Raw genomic sequence first — 16,320 nt, 5'->3', positions numbered from 1 at the left:
GGGGGGGGGTAGAAACTATTTACCTAGTTATCTAATGAAAATAGACAAAAAAAATGATTTAGTTACATAAAATTAAATTTATGCAGCATTTATGAGTTTTAAAAAGTTTGAGTACAGAATTGGAAAGTTCAGGTCGGTTATTTACTCTAGTAACAGGGTGGTGTTGTTTACTCTAGTAACAGGGTGGTGTTGTTTACTCTAGTAACAGGGTGGTGTTGTTTACTCTAGTAACAGGGTGGTGTTGTTTACTCTAGTAACAGGGTGGTGTTGTTTACTCTAGTAACAGGGTGGTGTTGTTTACTCTGGTAACAGGGTGGTGTTGTTTACTCTGGTAACAGGGTGGTGTTGTTTACTCTAGTAACAGGGTGGTGTTGTTTACTCTAGTAACAGGGTGGTGTTGTTTACTCTAGTAACAGGGTGGTGTTGTTTACTCTAGTAACAGGGTGGTGTTGTTTACTCTAGTAACAGGGTGGTGTTGTTTACTCTAGTAACAGGGTGGTGTTGTTTACTCTAGTAACAGGGTGGTGTTGTTTACTCTAGTAACAAGGTGGTTTTGTTTACTCTAGTAACAGGGTGGTGTTGTTTACTCTAGTAACAGGGTGGTGTTGTTTACTCTAGTAACAGGGTGGTGTTGTTTACTCTAGTAACAGGGTGGTGTTGTTTACTCTAGTAACAGGGTGGTGTTGTTTACTCTAGTAACAGGGTGGTGTTGTTTACTCTAGTAACAGGGTGGTGTTGTTTACTCTAGTAACAGGGTGGTGTTGTTTACTCTAGTAACAGGGTGGTGTTGTTTACTCTAGTAACAGGGTGGTGTTGTTTACTCTAGTAACAGGGTGGTGTTGTTTACTCTAGTAACAGGGTGGTGTTGTTTACTCTAGTAACAGGGTGGTGTTGTTTACTCTAGTAACAGGGTGGTGTTGTTTACTCTAGTAACAGGGTGGTGAGAATATGATGCGGAGAAGAAAGACGAAGAAACTAACTATAAAATAGAAAGTGGTTTGATTAAACAGAGCGGAGATATGGGTGATTGCTTGCGGAGGGTGATTGCTTGCGGAGAATGATTAGTTTAATGTACACAAGATGAAATTAATGTAAACACACCGAACAATGAACCTGTAATGAAGTAGCTATTGGGCGTTGAGGTCAATAGTCACTAGATCGCTATGTGAATCAATTTAAACTGGTCACATTTTATAACATTTTATATGATATAGAATTAAAAAACAGTGTTACAGTATATAATATATTATATATATATTGTTTACCAGTACTTTAAGTAAGGACATTAATGTTTCTATTATAGAGCAAGTTGACGTAGGGAATTTTGAGCAATGTGCCCAGGATAGACTTAGTATATGTAAACAAAGGTAGAACTTTTGGCAAAACCAGCTTAAAACTTTAAAACACTTTGGAGGGATGAATGTTAGAGAAGAAAGATGATTTTTTTTCTTGCTTATTTTTTTTTCTTGCTTATTTTATTTTCTCACCACTCATTTGGTATTTTCACCCACCAGTAATTTGAATCGCTGAGTTACGTAAATTTCTAAATTTTTAATTTCTATTTATTTTATAGATGGAATGATTGATATTTTGAATAAATTTACTAACATGTCTTTATATCAGGATGACTGTAAAGGTACATTTTACCGACATTTGAAGTCAAGGCGTTGTTTTACTGACAGTTGTGGCTTATAGCCGGCTTATAACCACTTTTAATACCAAAACGGCTAATAGCAGGCTTATAACCGGCTAATAGCCGTCGCTCAACAACAAATGTAAGCGGCTACTAACCGGCTATAAGCCGGCTTATAGCCGGCTATAAAAATTGTAGCCGGCTATAAGCCGGCTTATAGCCGGTTAGTAGCCGGCTTATAGCCGGTCGGTGATCTACCAACTGGCCCTAACAAAATATATATATTGTATATACTAGAAAGCCCGTGATCACAGAAAGGAAGGTAATAGTATTCTTTGGTAGTCAGTTTTTATAGCATCAGAAAATAGCCATCACAATCGAGTATACAGCCCATTAAAATGTAGCTCGCACTGAACACCACGTAATTACCACAAAACCGATAAAAATTACGTTAAAACAATCTTTGCAATATAAATATTTTGCTTATATACATAATTATTAGCGTGTTTGTTTCTCCTTTCAGCAAAGTGCTCATCATTATACGTTTTTAATTGAGATCGATAAAAACGTATTTGATAAAGGAGCAACATGTTACATCGCTTAAATTCATAATTCTATTTGACATTGATGATTGGTATTGTTTTTCTACATATCATGAAACGGTTCGTATGTCCGCCTATTTGAGTGTTTCTCTTTGTTTTGAAATAATGATCCTTCACTTTTCTGCAGTTGAGCACTCTTTGGGAAGCCAAGCAATTCAACTAATTATTATTTTTATCGATGATTCATGAAAAATTGTCAAAACTTCCAAAAACTTCTATAGTATTGTTAAATGCATGGTTTGTGGGAAATATTGAGGTATAGTATGTTAAATGCATGTTTTGTCGGAGATTTTGGGTATAGTATGTATGTAACCCCCCAGTTCCATAGCGGATATTATGCCAAATTATTAGACGGAGGTCCATTTCTACGGTGATGATTCTCCAGCTCCGTCTACTGTATTATACGGAGATGAAGCTCTCCGGGAATTTCTCGGAGATTGTAGCAGTTTGTGGCAATTTCTTTGCACTTTGCTCCATCTGTGAGAATCAACAAAATTACCGTAGATGGTCTCCGGATAAGGTTATGGAACTGCAAACCGGAGAAATATCCGAAGAAATATTAGTTGACGATCTCCGTCTAATAATTTGGCATAATATCCGCTATGGAACTGGGGGGTAAAATGCATGTTTTGTCGGAGATATTGTGGCATTGTCACTTGCACATTGTTTTTGTGGTTACTTGAACTATAATATAACCCTTCTAGAGCTCGGTCCCAGTTCTGTTAATTTTGGAAATCTGCCAAGTATTATGAAAAAGCTCACCAGTATCATAGTAGAAGCGAGCTGGAACTTGTTTCTGGGGGACACGTTCTGGGCGAGACGGCAGCGTTTGCCGGACTCACCCATTTTAAGAGGGGTGGCGAGGTCAGCACACTCGAGTAGGGACATGTTAACAAAAACAAGAGTAAAACTCAAACTCAGAGAAAACAGACAGTTTTAAACTGGCTCACGAATACTTCGCAGAATATATACTCGCAATACTGAAACAGATTACCTGCTATTACAGAAGCCCTACACCGAACAGTATTTTCAAACATTACTGCTGGTGTACAATAATTAGCTATGATGGTGGAGTGGCTGCTGTATCTGAACAATAGGTCCCGCATAACTAATTAGTTAATTAATTAGTGGTTTGTGTTTGGTAATTGAGTGGTAGTAGGAAGAGCCGATGACTGGTGTCGGTGGTTTTCAGAGTTAAGCACGGCTAGTGTATCTGTCACCAGCTAGTCTATATATACAGCCAGCTACCCTCCGCACAGGAAATTTAGATCAATTAAAGTATTTTTGGGTTGATAATTGCTGAGAAGAAGTGTGTTTATTAAAACATGTATTTCGTATCTAGCACGTGGTGTGACGTGAGAACACGTGGTGTGACGTGAGAACACGTGGTGTGACGTGAGAACACGTGGTGTGACGTGGGTATAAACAGCCCCGTTTATTACTATGACAACATCCACTTTTAAAATGTGTTTGTGGTATTAGAATATAGATAATAGATAATAGAAGCAGAGCAAATAAACCAGGTATATGATATTATATATATCCCTTCACACTTTGTTATTAAATATATGGCTTTTGTAAGGTTATTTAAACATTTACTCTAGTACCAGGGAGGGAGGCGTTGCGAGTGATGATTTGATAATTAACAAGGAAACTAAAATACCAGGGGTGTAGGAATAGAGGGGGAGGGGGTATAACACCCCCGCTTCTTACACCCCTAGTGATTACAGTAGTCCCCCCCCCGCTTCTTACACCCTAGTGATTACAGTAGTCCCCCCCCCCCCGCTTCTCACACCCTGGTGATTACAGTAGCCCCCCCCCCCCCGCTTCTTACACCCCTAGTGATTACAGTAGTCCCCCCCCCCCCGCTTCTTACACCCTAGTGATTACAGTAGTCCCCCCCCGCTTCTTACACCCCTAGTGATTACAGTAGTCCCCCCCCGCTTCTTACACCCCTGGTGATTACAGTAGTCCCCCCCCGCTTCTTACACCCCTGGTGATTACAGTAGTCCCCCCCCCCCCCGCTTCTTACACCCCTAGTGATTACAGTAGTCCCCCCCCCCCGCTTCTTACACCCCTAGTGATTACATTAGCCCCCCCACTGGTGATTACAGTAGTTAACTTGCTCATTTCATAGTTCCTTCTGAGGTAATAGGGATGGAAATGATGTTATCTAAAATTTATTGTAGTTAAATACAACATCCCCCCCCAGTATTAATATAATCGGCTTTCAGACCTGGCTGATTAAACAACAACATTCAAGCAACAACTCTATTACCGCAAAATAAGATAAGAAGAAGTAAGGAGTAGCACAATAGGTATACAGTGTGCACAAAGTCATGTTAGCAATAAACAAACAAGTGTATCGTGCATGCAAGTTGAAAGCAATATGACTCAGTATATAATACACTAATAATACAATCATGCGCAACTTAGAAAAACAACTGCCGTGTTTTAGCTGGAAATAGTGAGTAATAGAAAAACAACTGCCGTGGGAGGGGAGGGGGAGGGAGGGGGAGTTTAGAAGAAGTATATTTCTGATATTGCCAACATTTTTTGAATTGATTGGTTAGAGCTTCGATGATTTTAGGAATTCTATAATCTTTACTTACTTACTTACTTTACAGCTATGATCACAGAATTGACATGTGTACTCTACCCTATATCTAGCTCATTTCTGGGTCAATTAAATTCTACTGATGCAGATGGATCACATTACTAATTATACGTCACATCACTAATTATACGTCATATAATCTGACCCCTAATAATCGGGGGCCCCCCTTTGTCGGCCTCCCCTTTTTGCTGCATAGTGGTTTGATGCATTGACTAAAATTTGACTGAACATGTACAATAAGGAACATGTACAACAAGGAACATGTACAATAAGGAACAATACAATGAGGAACATGTACAATAAGGAACATGTACAATAAGGAACATGTACAATAAGGAACATGTACAATAAGGAACATGTACAATAAGAAACATGTACAATAAGGAACATGTACAATAAGGAATATGTACAATAAGGAACATGTACAATAAGGAACATGTACAATAAGGAACAATACAATGAGGAACATGTACAATAAGGAACATGTACAATAAGGAACATGTACAATAAGGAACATGTACAATAAGGAATATGTACAATAAGGAACATGTACAATAAGGAACATGTACAATAAGGAATATGTACAATAAGGAACATGTACAATAAGGAACATGTACAATAAGAAACATGTACAATAAAGAACAATACAATGAGGAACATGTACAATAAGCAACATGTACAATAAGGAACATGTACAATAAGGAACATGTACAATAAGGAACATGTACAATAAGGAACATGTACAATAAGGAACATGTACAATAAGGAATATGTACAATAAGGAACATGTACAATAAGGAACATGTACAATAAGGAACATGTACAATAAAGAACATGTACAATAAGGAACATGTACAATAAGGAACATGTACAATAAGGAATATGTACAATAAGGAACATGTACAATAAGGAACATGTACAATAAGGAATATGTACAATAAGGAACATGTACAATAAGGAACATGTACAATAAGAAACATGTACAATAAAGAACAATACAATGAGGAACATGTACAATAAGCAACATGTACAATAAGGAACATGTACAATAAGGAACATGTACAATAAGGAACATGTACAATAAGGAACATGTACAATAAGGAACATGTACAATAAGGAACATGTACAATAAGGAACATGTACAATAAGGAACATGTACAATAAGGAACATGTACAATAAGGAATATGTACAATAAGGAACATGTACAATAAGGAACATGACGTACAATAAGGAACATGTACAATAAAGAATATGTACAATAAGGAACATGTACAATAAGGAACATGTTTAATAAGGAATATGTACAATAAGGAACATGTACAATAAGGAACATGTACAATAAGGAACATGTACAATGAGGAACATGTACAATAAGGAACATGTACAATAAGGAACATGTACAATAAGGAACATGTACAATAAGGAACATGTACAATAAGGAACATGACGTACAATAAGGAACATGTACAATAAAGAATATGTACAATAAGGAACATGTACAATAAGGAACATGTACAATAAGGAATATGTACAATAAGGAACATGTACAATAAGAAACATGTACAATAAAGAACAATACAATGAGGAACATGTACAATAAGCAACATGTACAATAAGGAACATGTACAATAAGGAACATGTACAATAAGGAACATGTACAATAAGGAACATGTACAATAAGGAACATGTACAATAAGGAACATGTACAATAAGGAACATGTACAATAAGGAACATGTACAATAAGGAACATGTACAATAAGGAACATGTACAATAAGAAACATGTACAATAAAGAACAATACAATGAGGAACATGTACAATAAGCAACATGTACAATAAGGAACATGTACAATAAGGAACATGTACAATAAGGAACATGTACAATAAGGAACATGTACAATAAGGAACATGTACAATAAGGAACATGTACAATAAGGAACATGTACAATAAGGAACATGTACAATAAGGAACATGTACAATAAGGAACATGTACAATAAGGAATATGTACAATAAGGAACATGTACAATAAGGAACATGACGTACAATAAGGAACATGTACAATAAAGAATATGTACAATAAGGAACATGTACAATAAGGAACATGTTTAATAAGGAATATGTACAATAAGGAACATGTACAATAAGGAACATGTACAATAAGGAACATGTACAATGAGGAACATGTACAATAAGGAACATGTACAATAAGGAACATGTACAATAAGGAACATGTACAATAAGGAACATGTACAATAAGGAACATGACGTACAATAAGGAACATGTACAATAAAGAATATGTACAATAAGGAACATGTACAATAAGGAACATGTACAATAAGGAATATGTACAATAAGGAACATGTACAATAAGGAACATGTACAATAAGAAACATGTACAATAAAGAACAATACAATGAGGAACATGTACAATAAGCAACATGTACAATAAGGAACATGTACAATAAGGAACATGTACAATAAGGAACATGTACAATAAGGAACATGTACAATAAGGAACATGTACAATAAGGAACATGTACAATGAGGAACATGTACAATAAGGAACATGTACAATAAGGAACATGTACAATAAGGAACATGTACAATAAGGAACATGTACAATAAGGAACATGACGTACAATAAGCAACATGTACAATAAGGAACATGTACAATAAGGAACATGTACAATAAGGAACATGTACAATAAGGAATATGTACAATAAGGAACATGTACAATAAGGAACATGTACAATAAGAAACATGTACAATAAAGAACAATACAATGAGGAACATGTACAATAAGCAACATGTACAATAAGGAACATGTACAATAAGGAACATGTACAATAAGGAACATGTACAATAAGGAACATGTACAATAAGGAACATGTACAATAAGGAACATGTACAATAAGGAACATGTACAATAAGGAATATGTACAATAAGGAACATGTACAATAAGAACATGTACAATAAAGAACAATACAATGAGGAACATGTACAATAAGCAACATGTACAATAAGGAACATGTACAATAAGGAACATGTACAATAAGGAACATGTACAATAAGGAACATGTACAATAAGGAACATGTACAATAAAGAATATGTACAATAAGGAATATGTACAATAAGGAACATGTACAATAAGGAACATGACGTACAATAAGGAACATGTACAATAAAGAATATGTACAATAAGGAACATGTACAATAAGGAACATGTTTAATAAGGAATATGTACAATAAGGAACATGTACAATAAGGAACATGTACAATAAGGAACATGTACAATGAGGAACATGTACAATAAGGAACATGTACAATAAAGAATATGTACAATAAAGAACAATACAATGAGGAACATGTACAATAAGGAATATGTACAATAAGGAACATGTACAATAAGGAACATGTACAATAAGAAACATGTACAATAAAGAACAATACAATGAGGAACATGTACAATAAGCAACATGTACAATAAGGAACATGTACAATAAGGAACATGTACAATAAGAAACATGTACAATAAAGAACAATACAATGAGGAACATGTACAATAAGCAACATGTACAATAAGGAACATGTACAATAAGGAACATGTACAATAAGGAACATGTACAATAAGGAACATGTACAATAAGGAACATGTACAATAAGGAACATGTACAATAAGGAACATGTACAATAAGGAATATGTACAATAAGGAACATGTACAATAAGAAACATGTACAATAAAGAACAATACAATGAGGAACATGTACAATAAGCAACATGTACAATAAGGAACATGTACAATAAGGAACATGTACAATAAGGAACATGTACAATAAGGAACATGTACAATAAGGAACATGTACAATAAAGAACATGTACAATAAGGAACATGTACAATAAGGAACATGTACAATAAGGAACATGTACAATAAAGAATATGTACAATAAAGAATATGTACAATAAGGAACATGTACAATAAGGAACATGTACAATAAAGAATATGTACAATAAAGAATATGTACAATAAAGAACAATACAATGAGAGCACTACTGCAGAGAGGGTCCGGCTAACTCCCCTAACTACACATAACTAAAAGACTAAACTACGGTTTTTATAACTAATTAAATAACCCATTATCCCTTATTTAGACCCAGCTTTCTTTACCGTCCTTTTTTAAACGCGGCTCCTCACATGACCCCCAATACATTAATAAGAGAACGCTATTAGTTTGATAACAGATACGTACCATACATTACGTACCATACATTACGTACCATAAGCAGAGCAAAGATTAGAGATGTGTGATAATATAATATAACTGCGACGGATGAATTTTAAAGAAAAAGATCCGCTGTAGCACGAGTAGTAAAGTCATCGTCACAACAGATCATACCTTCACCCCTGATCACAAACCAGCTGATAGACATATTATTCGCTGTTGCATAAAATATTAAAGTCAGATCTTAGACTATATCTAGCAGATATTAAACAGTCGTGTGCTTTGCGAATAAGATTGGTTTTGATTTTGGACTAATGACTAGCGGATAACTAATGTTCCTTAGTATAGGTTGTTATGACAGGTGGTGTATTATGTGTAGTTTGGGTACTGTATATTTACTGTATAATATAATGTTATGTGTATACTGTACATGTATAATATATAATATACATATATTGTATAATAAAGTATATATAGTGCATAATATTATAATATATAGTTTGGGTGTACTACGACACATAATTAAGAACTATTTGATTATGTGGAAATGTGGGTAACAGTAACACATTGATTGTAACGATTAAAAAATATGAAAAAAAAATAAAATACTTCACAAGTGAAACAAGTTCACTAACCTTGTGTCCACGAATACTGTTGACGCGTACAGTCCCTCTGCGTTTCCTGACAGGTGGCTCAGTCCCATCCTCCATAGTGCTGGAAACAGGAGGATGCTCCTCAGGTTGTCTGCTGTTGTCTGGCTCCGACAAGACTTCAGTCACGTGGTCTGGCAGCCCTACAGCTTCTTCAATAACTGTAGTATTAAGGGACTGCGACAGGTCTGCTACTTCATCATGTACTTCTAATCTCTCAGTGGAGTCTAAGATATTACTGTCTATATCACAAAGTTCGATGAGAGAGCGGATATGAGGAGCAGTGCTGTCTTCCTGTAATGCAGCGCTAGGCGACTCCTGTTCCATTACTGGAACACCGTTTTCCGTGGTAGCTAAATTAGAAAATTGATTTATGGAGGAGGTTAAGTGGGTAGCATTAGTAGCATCGTCTGTAATAGCAGTGTCACATGGATCAACAGAGTGTTCAGCAGCTGTTACATTGGCTGTAGCATCGTCTGTAATAGCAGTGTCACATGGATCAACAGAGTGTTCAGCAGCTGTTACATTGGCTGTAGCATCGTCTGTAATAGCAGTGTCACATGGATCAACAGAGTGTTCAGCAGCTGTTACATTGGCTGTAGCATCGTCTGTAATAGCAGTGTCACATGGATCAACAGAGTGTTCAGCAGCTGTTACATTGGCTGTAGCATCGTCTGTAATAGCAGTGTCACATGGATCAACAGAGTGTTCAGCAGCTGTTACATTGGCTGTAGCATCGTCTGTAATAGCAGTGTCACATGGATCAACAGAGTGTTCAGCAGCTGTTACATTGGCTGTAGCATCGTCTGTAATAGCAGTGTCACATGGATCAACAGAGTGTTCAGCAGCTGTTACATTGGCTGTAGCATCGTCTGTAATAGCAGTGTCACATGGATCAACAGAGTGTTCAGCAGCTGTTACATTGGCTGTAGCATCGTCTGTAATAGCAGTGTCACATGGATCAACAGAGTGTTCAGCAGCTGTTACATTGGCTGTAGCATCGTCTGTAATAGCAGTGTCACATGGATCAACAGAGTGTTCAGCAGCTGTTACATTGGCTGTAGCATCGTCTGTAATAGCAGTGTCACATGGATCAACAGAGTGTTCAGCAGCTGTTACATTGGCTGTAGCATCGTCTGTAATAGCAGTGTCACATGGATCAACAGAGTGTTCAGCAGCTGTTACATTGGCTGTAGCATCGTCTGTAATAGCAGTGTCACATGGATCAACAGAGTGTTCAGCAGCTGTTACATTGGCTGTAGCATCGTCTGTAATAGCAGTGTCACATGGATCAACAGAGTGTTCAGCAGCTGTTACATTGGCTGTAGCATCGTCTGTAATAGCAGTGTCACATGGATCAACAGAGTGTTCAGCAGCTGTTACATTGGCTGTAGCATCGTCTGTAATAGCAGTGTCACATGGATCAACAGAGTGTTCAGCAGCTGTTACATTGGCTGTAGCATCGTCTGTAATAGCAGTGTCACATGGATCAACAGAGTGTTCAGCAGCTGTTACATTGGCTGTAGCATCGTCTGTAATAGCAGTGTCACATGGATCAACAGAGTGTTCAGCAGCTGTTACATTGGCTGTAGCATCGTCTGTAATAGCAGTGTCACATGGATCAACAGAGTGTTCAGCAGCTGTTACATTGGCTATAGCATCGTCTGTAATAGCAGTGTCACATGGATCAACAGAGTGTTCAGCAGCTGTTACATTGGCTGTAGCATCGTCTGTAATAGCAGTGTCACATGGATCAACAGAGTGTTCAGCAGCTGTTACATTGGCTGTAGCATCGTCTGTAATAGCAGTGTCACATGGATCAACAGAGTGTTCAGCAGCTGTTACATTGGCTGTAGCATCGTCTGTAATAGCAGTGTCACATGGATCAACAGAGTGTTCAGCAGCTGTTACATTGGCTGTAGCATCGTCTGTAATAGCAGTGTCACATGGATCAACAGAGTGTTCAGCAGCTGTTACATTGGCTGTAGCATCGTCTGTAATAGCAGTGTCACATGGATCAACAGAGTGTTCAGCAGCTGTTACATTGGCTGTAGCATCGTCTGTAATAGCAGTGTCACATGGATCAACAGAGTGTTCAGCAGCTGTTACATTGGCTGTAGCATCGTCTGTAATAGCAGTGTCACATGGATCAACAGAGTGTTCAGCAGCTGTTACATTGGCTATAACATTCTCATGACTCTCCGACTCGCTCGCATCCAAGAGTTTGCACTGTTCGCAGCCCATTTTTGCAAAACATACTCAGCACTAGCACAAAAAGTTATGGTTATATTTGAAGTACAGATATAGCAATTAGCATCTAATATATTAAAGTTATGGTTATATGGAAATTTGAAGTACAGATATAGCAATTAGCATCTAATATATTTTGTAGTGCACATGAAAATTTTATAAAAATCGTATTGCCTCTTATCAAGCCATGAGGGAGTTATTGATCAGGTATCCTCATCTCAAATAATGACAGAACAAAATTATTGATATCTCTATTGTCTAGGAATTTAGATGTATCGTTATTTCATGATTTCAATAATTTAACTGAAATCTCAACAAGAAATCTCGAAGCAGTTCCTAGTTAAATGTGAATATCAACTTTGTTATAGAATATGAAGTACACGACAAGATGAGATTACTCAAATACATTTGCTTTTAAAGGTGATCACCTTTTTTACAGCTCAGTAAAAGGAACGTTATCAGTAAAACAAAGTTATCAATTTTATGCCAATCTTATACATTAATATTGGAAATCTTTACAAAGAAAGGCAATTTAGGATAATTTATGCATACCAGTCATATTGCAGATGGACTGAAAATCGAGGGGGCAAAGGGGCACTATTGCTATTCGCCTTCGTGTGCATTACAATGGCAACTATACTTTTCTGGGTTTTAGAAAGTGTCAGGCTTTAATGTATCTATTCTATTTTATATTCATTTACTGTACTCTGTAAAATTTAAAAAGTATTTAATAAAAAAATATCACATTTCACACAAGTAGCAATCGACATCCACAGCATCGGCTAAGTTGAGGATTAAAAAGCATCGAAGAGGTATGCATGTTAACAAATCTCTATTCAATAGAACTGTCAACCACAATGGCCATCATCCTGCGTGAGGTATATCATGATGTGAAAGTTGAACCCCAGCTACAGAAGGTAAACGAGGGTGACTGTCTCAACCCCAAGACCATAACATGTGACCAAACTCGGCTTGACGTATCTGCTAGAGGAGTTTGGACTCTACTTGATAAGACCTTTCTTGACATAAGGGTATCACACCCCAATTGCTTATCAAACAGGACAAAGACTCTTCAAGAAGTTTACGAAATGAATGAGAAGAAGAAGGACGAGTACTTGGAGAGTGTTGAATGTGGAGAAGGCTACCTTCACCCCGGCTGTATTCCTCACATCAAGAGGAATGTCTAAAGACATTTAGCAGTTCGTAGTAAGGCATGTGAGAACGAGGATAAGATTTGCAACTCTTATCCCTCTATCAAGATTCCTGAGAAAGTGCGATGAGACTGGATTTTGGCCATTTGAAAGTGCGATTGTCACGTGTCACGTGCAGTGGCGAAAAGTACTTATTTTGTACAAAGTGATTGCATGAATGAAACAAGAAATTTTTCAATGAAACAAGGAATTTAATTTTTAGCACATTTTACAGAATAAAGAGATGTAAAACAATTTATAAAAATATAATGCTCATTTGGTGTATGACTTTTTGTCCTTGAATGTTAGTTTGATTTTGAAGGGACAGGTAACTAACGGGGCAGGGAATGTGCGTGCCTGAAAGCTTTTGCACACACCAAAACGCTAGTTCAGTTGAGTTTTTAGAGACAGGGCTCATATGAGGATCAGAAGAAAATTGTTAGCAGACGTTAGGGGTTCTGTTTATGTTTGTTACTATGGGTTACAGTCTTGTTGTGACAGAAAGTCTACACTATATAATATGCCTAAGTTTAAATTGTGTAGTTTGAGGATATAAAATGCAACTTTAAGATGGATATTGGAGAGCTGGTGAAAAATTATGGTCTTTGTATCAATGGTTATAATAAGCTATAAATATCTTAAACTATACAGTGCTAATTAAAAATTTCGTTATACTGCATTATCAAATTAAATATTAAAAATTCAAAAATATACATTCATTTTATTAAAGACTTTCTCACACATACTTTACTCACAGAACAAGACTTGGAAAACACTAGACTAGGGGAATTTCGCTGACATGTGTGTGACCAGCATATCCTGGGTATTAAAAGTTAGCAGTTCATTATAGTGAAGGATAATAACTTGTGGCTACAATATTTTCTGTAAAAATATTGCATGTAAAACATCATAAGTAATGAATTAATGAGTGATAAAATAAGATATGATTTAACAGTGAACTGTGGGCATGAAGGTAACAATTTAAGTTGAAAATTACATAGATGCCCACTTTGGAATTTCGTTAGAAATATTATTTACAGTTATACCAGTGGCGTAACGTTGCCTGTTGGCGCCCCCCTGCCGAAAAAAGCGCCCCCCTGTTGGCGCCCCCTCCCCTTTTGGTGCCCCTCCCTAAAATTAAACAAATTAGGTGATTTTAAAGAATACGCCGGTAAAATCTCTAAAAAAGTGTGTATCTAGAGCAAAACGCGCAGTTTTGCTAGTACTTTAGTTAAGTTTTCGAAATTGTCCCACATTCAAACGACGATTTGGCGCCCCCCTAAGACGGCGCCCCCCTGCACAGCGGGGTCAGCAGGGCCTTTCGTTACGCCACTGAGTTATACACATAGAAGTATAGAACAATAATAAAATGGCAATGATAACAAGTGGGAACGAATAAGGATATGTTTAAAGTTCTATACTTCTGAAAATAAGTTTAAATAGGATTAAAGGATTCAGTTTTAAAACTTATTTGATTTGATAAGGTCATATAATGCAGGTGGCCTTTCCACCCGACAAAAACTCCAGCACCTTAAAATTTGTTTCAGTTGTATATATATATTGTTATCTACATGTTCCTGTGATAATACTTAAACACACTTTCATTATACTCAGTTGTGTATCATTGCCCCAGCCTACAGGCCTACAGTATGTGTATAGATCCTTAAAGGCCAGCATGTTTTGTTGCTTGAAGAGTGGTTTGCAGTGCTCTAGTTGGAAGAATGTGTGGTTATCATATGGCCCAGGTTATTAGAATTATAATTATAATCAAATAATATCTCCACCAAAAGCACACTGCCCAAATGGTGCGTATTGCAGTAACTTCTTTCAAACTTCATGAATCAAGAAAAAATCTTTTGCAATGTATTCATAATTAATATATGAAATATACAAATCACTTGGAATACTTTTGAAAGAGGATAACAAGCCCAAAAAAGCTACTGACGTATTTCTCCATAAAAAGTACAATAGCGTGAGTAGCTTTTGTCGAGGTGCCTCAAAAGTGATCTTAAACGATTCCCCGTTCAATTTTGGTTGGAGAGCATCAACTTAATGCAGAATCAAGCAAGTTATAGACATATTTCATACATATAGTCGGATCCCAACCGTTCTAAAAGGCTATCTCGTTAGCTTTTCGTGTTAAAAGCGATTTCTCAACGGTTATCACCTCTCTAGATGATTCTTAAAACATTTGGACTTTATTGCATTTTTGAAATAAATGCAATAAGGGCGTTTTCGGCCACACCCTTTTTCAGGGTTTCGCGGTCACTCGAATTTTTGTATTTCAGTCCAGGAAGGTCTTGAAGACTATTCCGATACACCAAAATGTGCCTAATAGCCACATTTATATACAACTTTTGAAGCAACATATACCTTAAAATGCTTCGTTTCGAAAATATGGCCGAAAAACGGTTTTTGGCTTGACGCAGTTCAAATTTCCGTGATTTTTGGCATTTCCGCCTAGGAAGGTCGTAGAGACTATTCCGATACACCAAAATGTGCCTAATAGCCACATTTATATACAACTCATGAAGCAACATATACCCTAAAAGGCTTATTTTCGGAAATGTGGCTGAAAAACGGATTTTTGCCGAGCAAACAATGACAATATTCACAAATGCAAATGGGCTATTGGACTGTTAACTAGAACGGTCTTAAAGACTCATGAGCAACATAGCATTTGTCAAAAGATGTAAGATGAGTCACTTTGTGTCCAGAAACACCTACAAAATTTTTATAATGATCTACTTTATTGGGCATCTCTCTTAATGGGCCAGGCCAGCAGCATATTTGTGTCTTACGAAAGGGCGATTTTTCAAAATTACGGTTTCTTAAGATCAAAGGGTCGGCAGCTAACAGCGAATTGGTCACAGTTGGCCACTCATGCACGTCATGTACACAAAAACGCTCACTTTAGGAGTTATTAGTAAATAACTACTACATGATTTGTGAAAACTCCAACAATTTTTCCTTGGCACCAATTTAATTTTTAAATATAATATGTGCCAGACCAAAAGTCAACTTCAAACTTTATATTTATTTATGCCATGAAATCATGATATATGTACCAAGAATACTATACCGGACCTAAAATAAATCGGCACTGGATCCGGTCCAGATTGTTACTTGACCGCTGACCAGTACCCCAC

At 36.7% G+C, this 16,320-nt stretch overlaps 2 protein-coding genes across 2 annotated transcripts in view; both read right to left on the bottom strand.

The window, feature by feature from the left end:
• The window catches only part of LOC134823536 (uncharacterized), a 33,945-nt gene extending 22,289 nt beyond the window's left edge, over nt 1-11,656 (bottom strand). Inside the window, exons 1-3 of the mRNA XM_063835043.1 lie at nt 11,643-11,656; nt 11,511-11,527; nt 9,717-11,395 (exon numbers count right to left, since the gene is read on the bottom strand). Of these exons, the coding sequence (XP_063691113.1) occupies nt 9,717-11,395; nt 11,511-11,527; nt 11,643-11,656 (1,710 nt within the window). The remainder of the gene's footprint in view (nt 1-9,716; nt 11,396-11,510; nt 11,528-11,642) is intronic.
• The window catches only part of LOC134826129 (uncharacterized), a 365,739-nt gene that overhangs the window by 109,600 nt on the left and 239,819 nt on the right, over nt 1-16,320 (bottom strand). The window lies entirely within an intron of this gene.

The sequence above is a fragment of the Bolinopsis microptera genome, chromosome 1 (assembly GCF_026151205.1).
Source record: "Bolinopsis microptera isolate Bmic1 chromosome 1, MBARI_Bmic_1.0, whole genome shotgun sequence".
NCBI lineage: Eukaryota > Metazoa > Ctenophora > Tentaculata > Lobata > Bolinopsidae > Bolinopsis > Bolinopsis microptera.
Note: the sequence above shows the minus strand (reverse complement) of the source record. Positions and strands in the feature narration are given on the sequence as shown.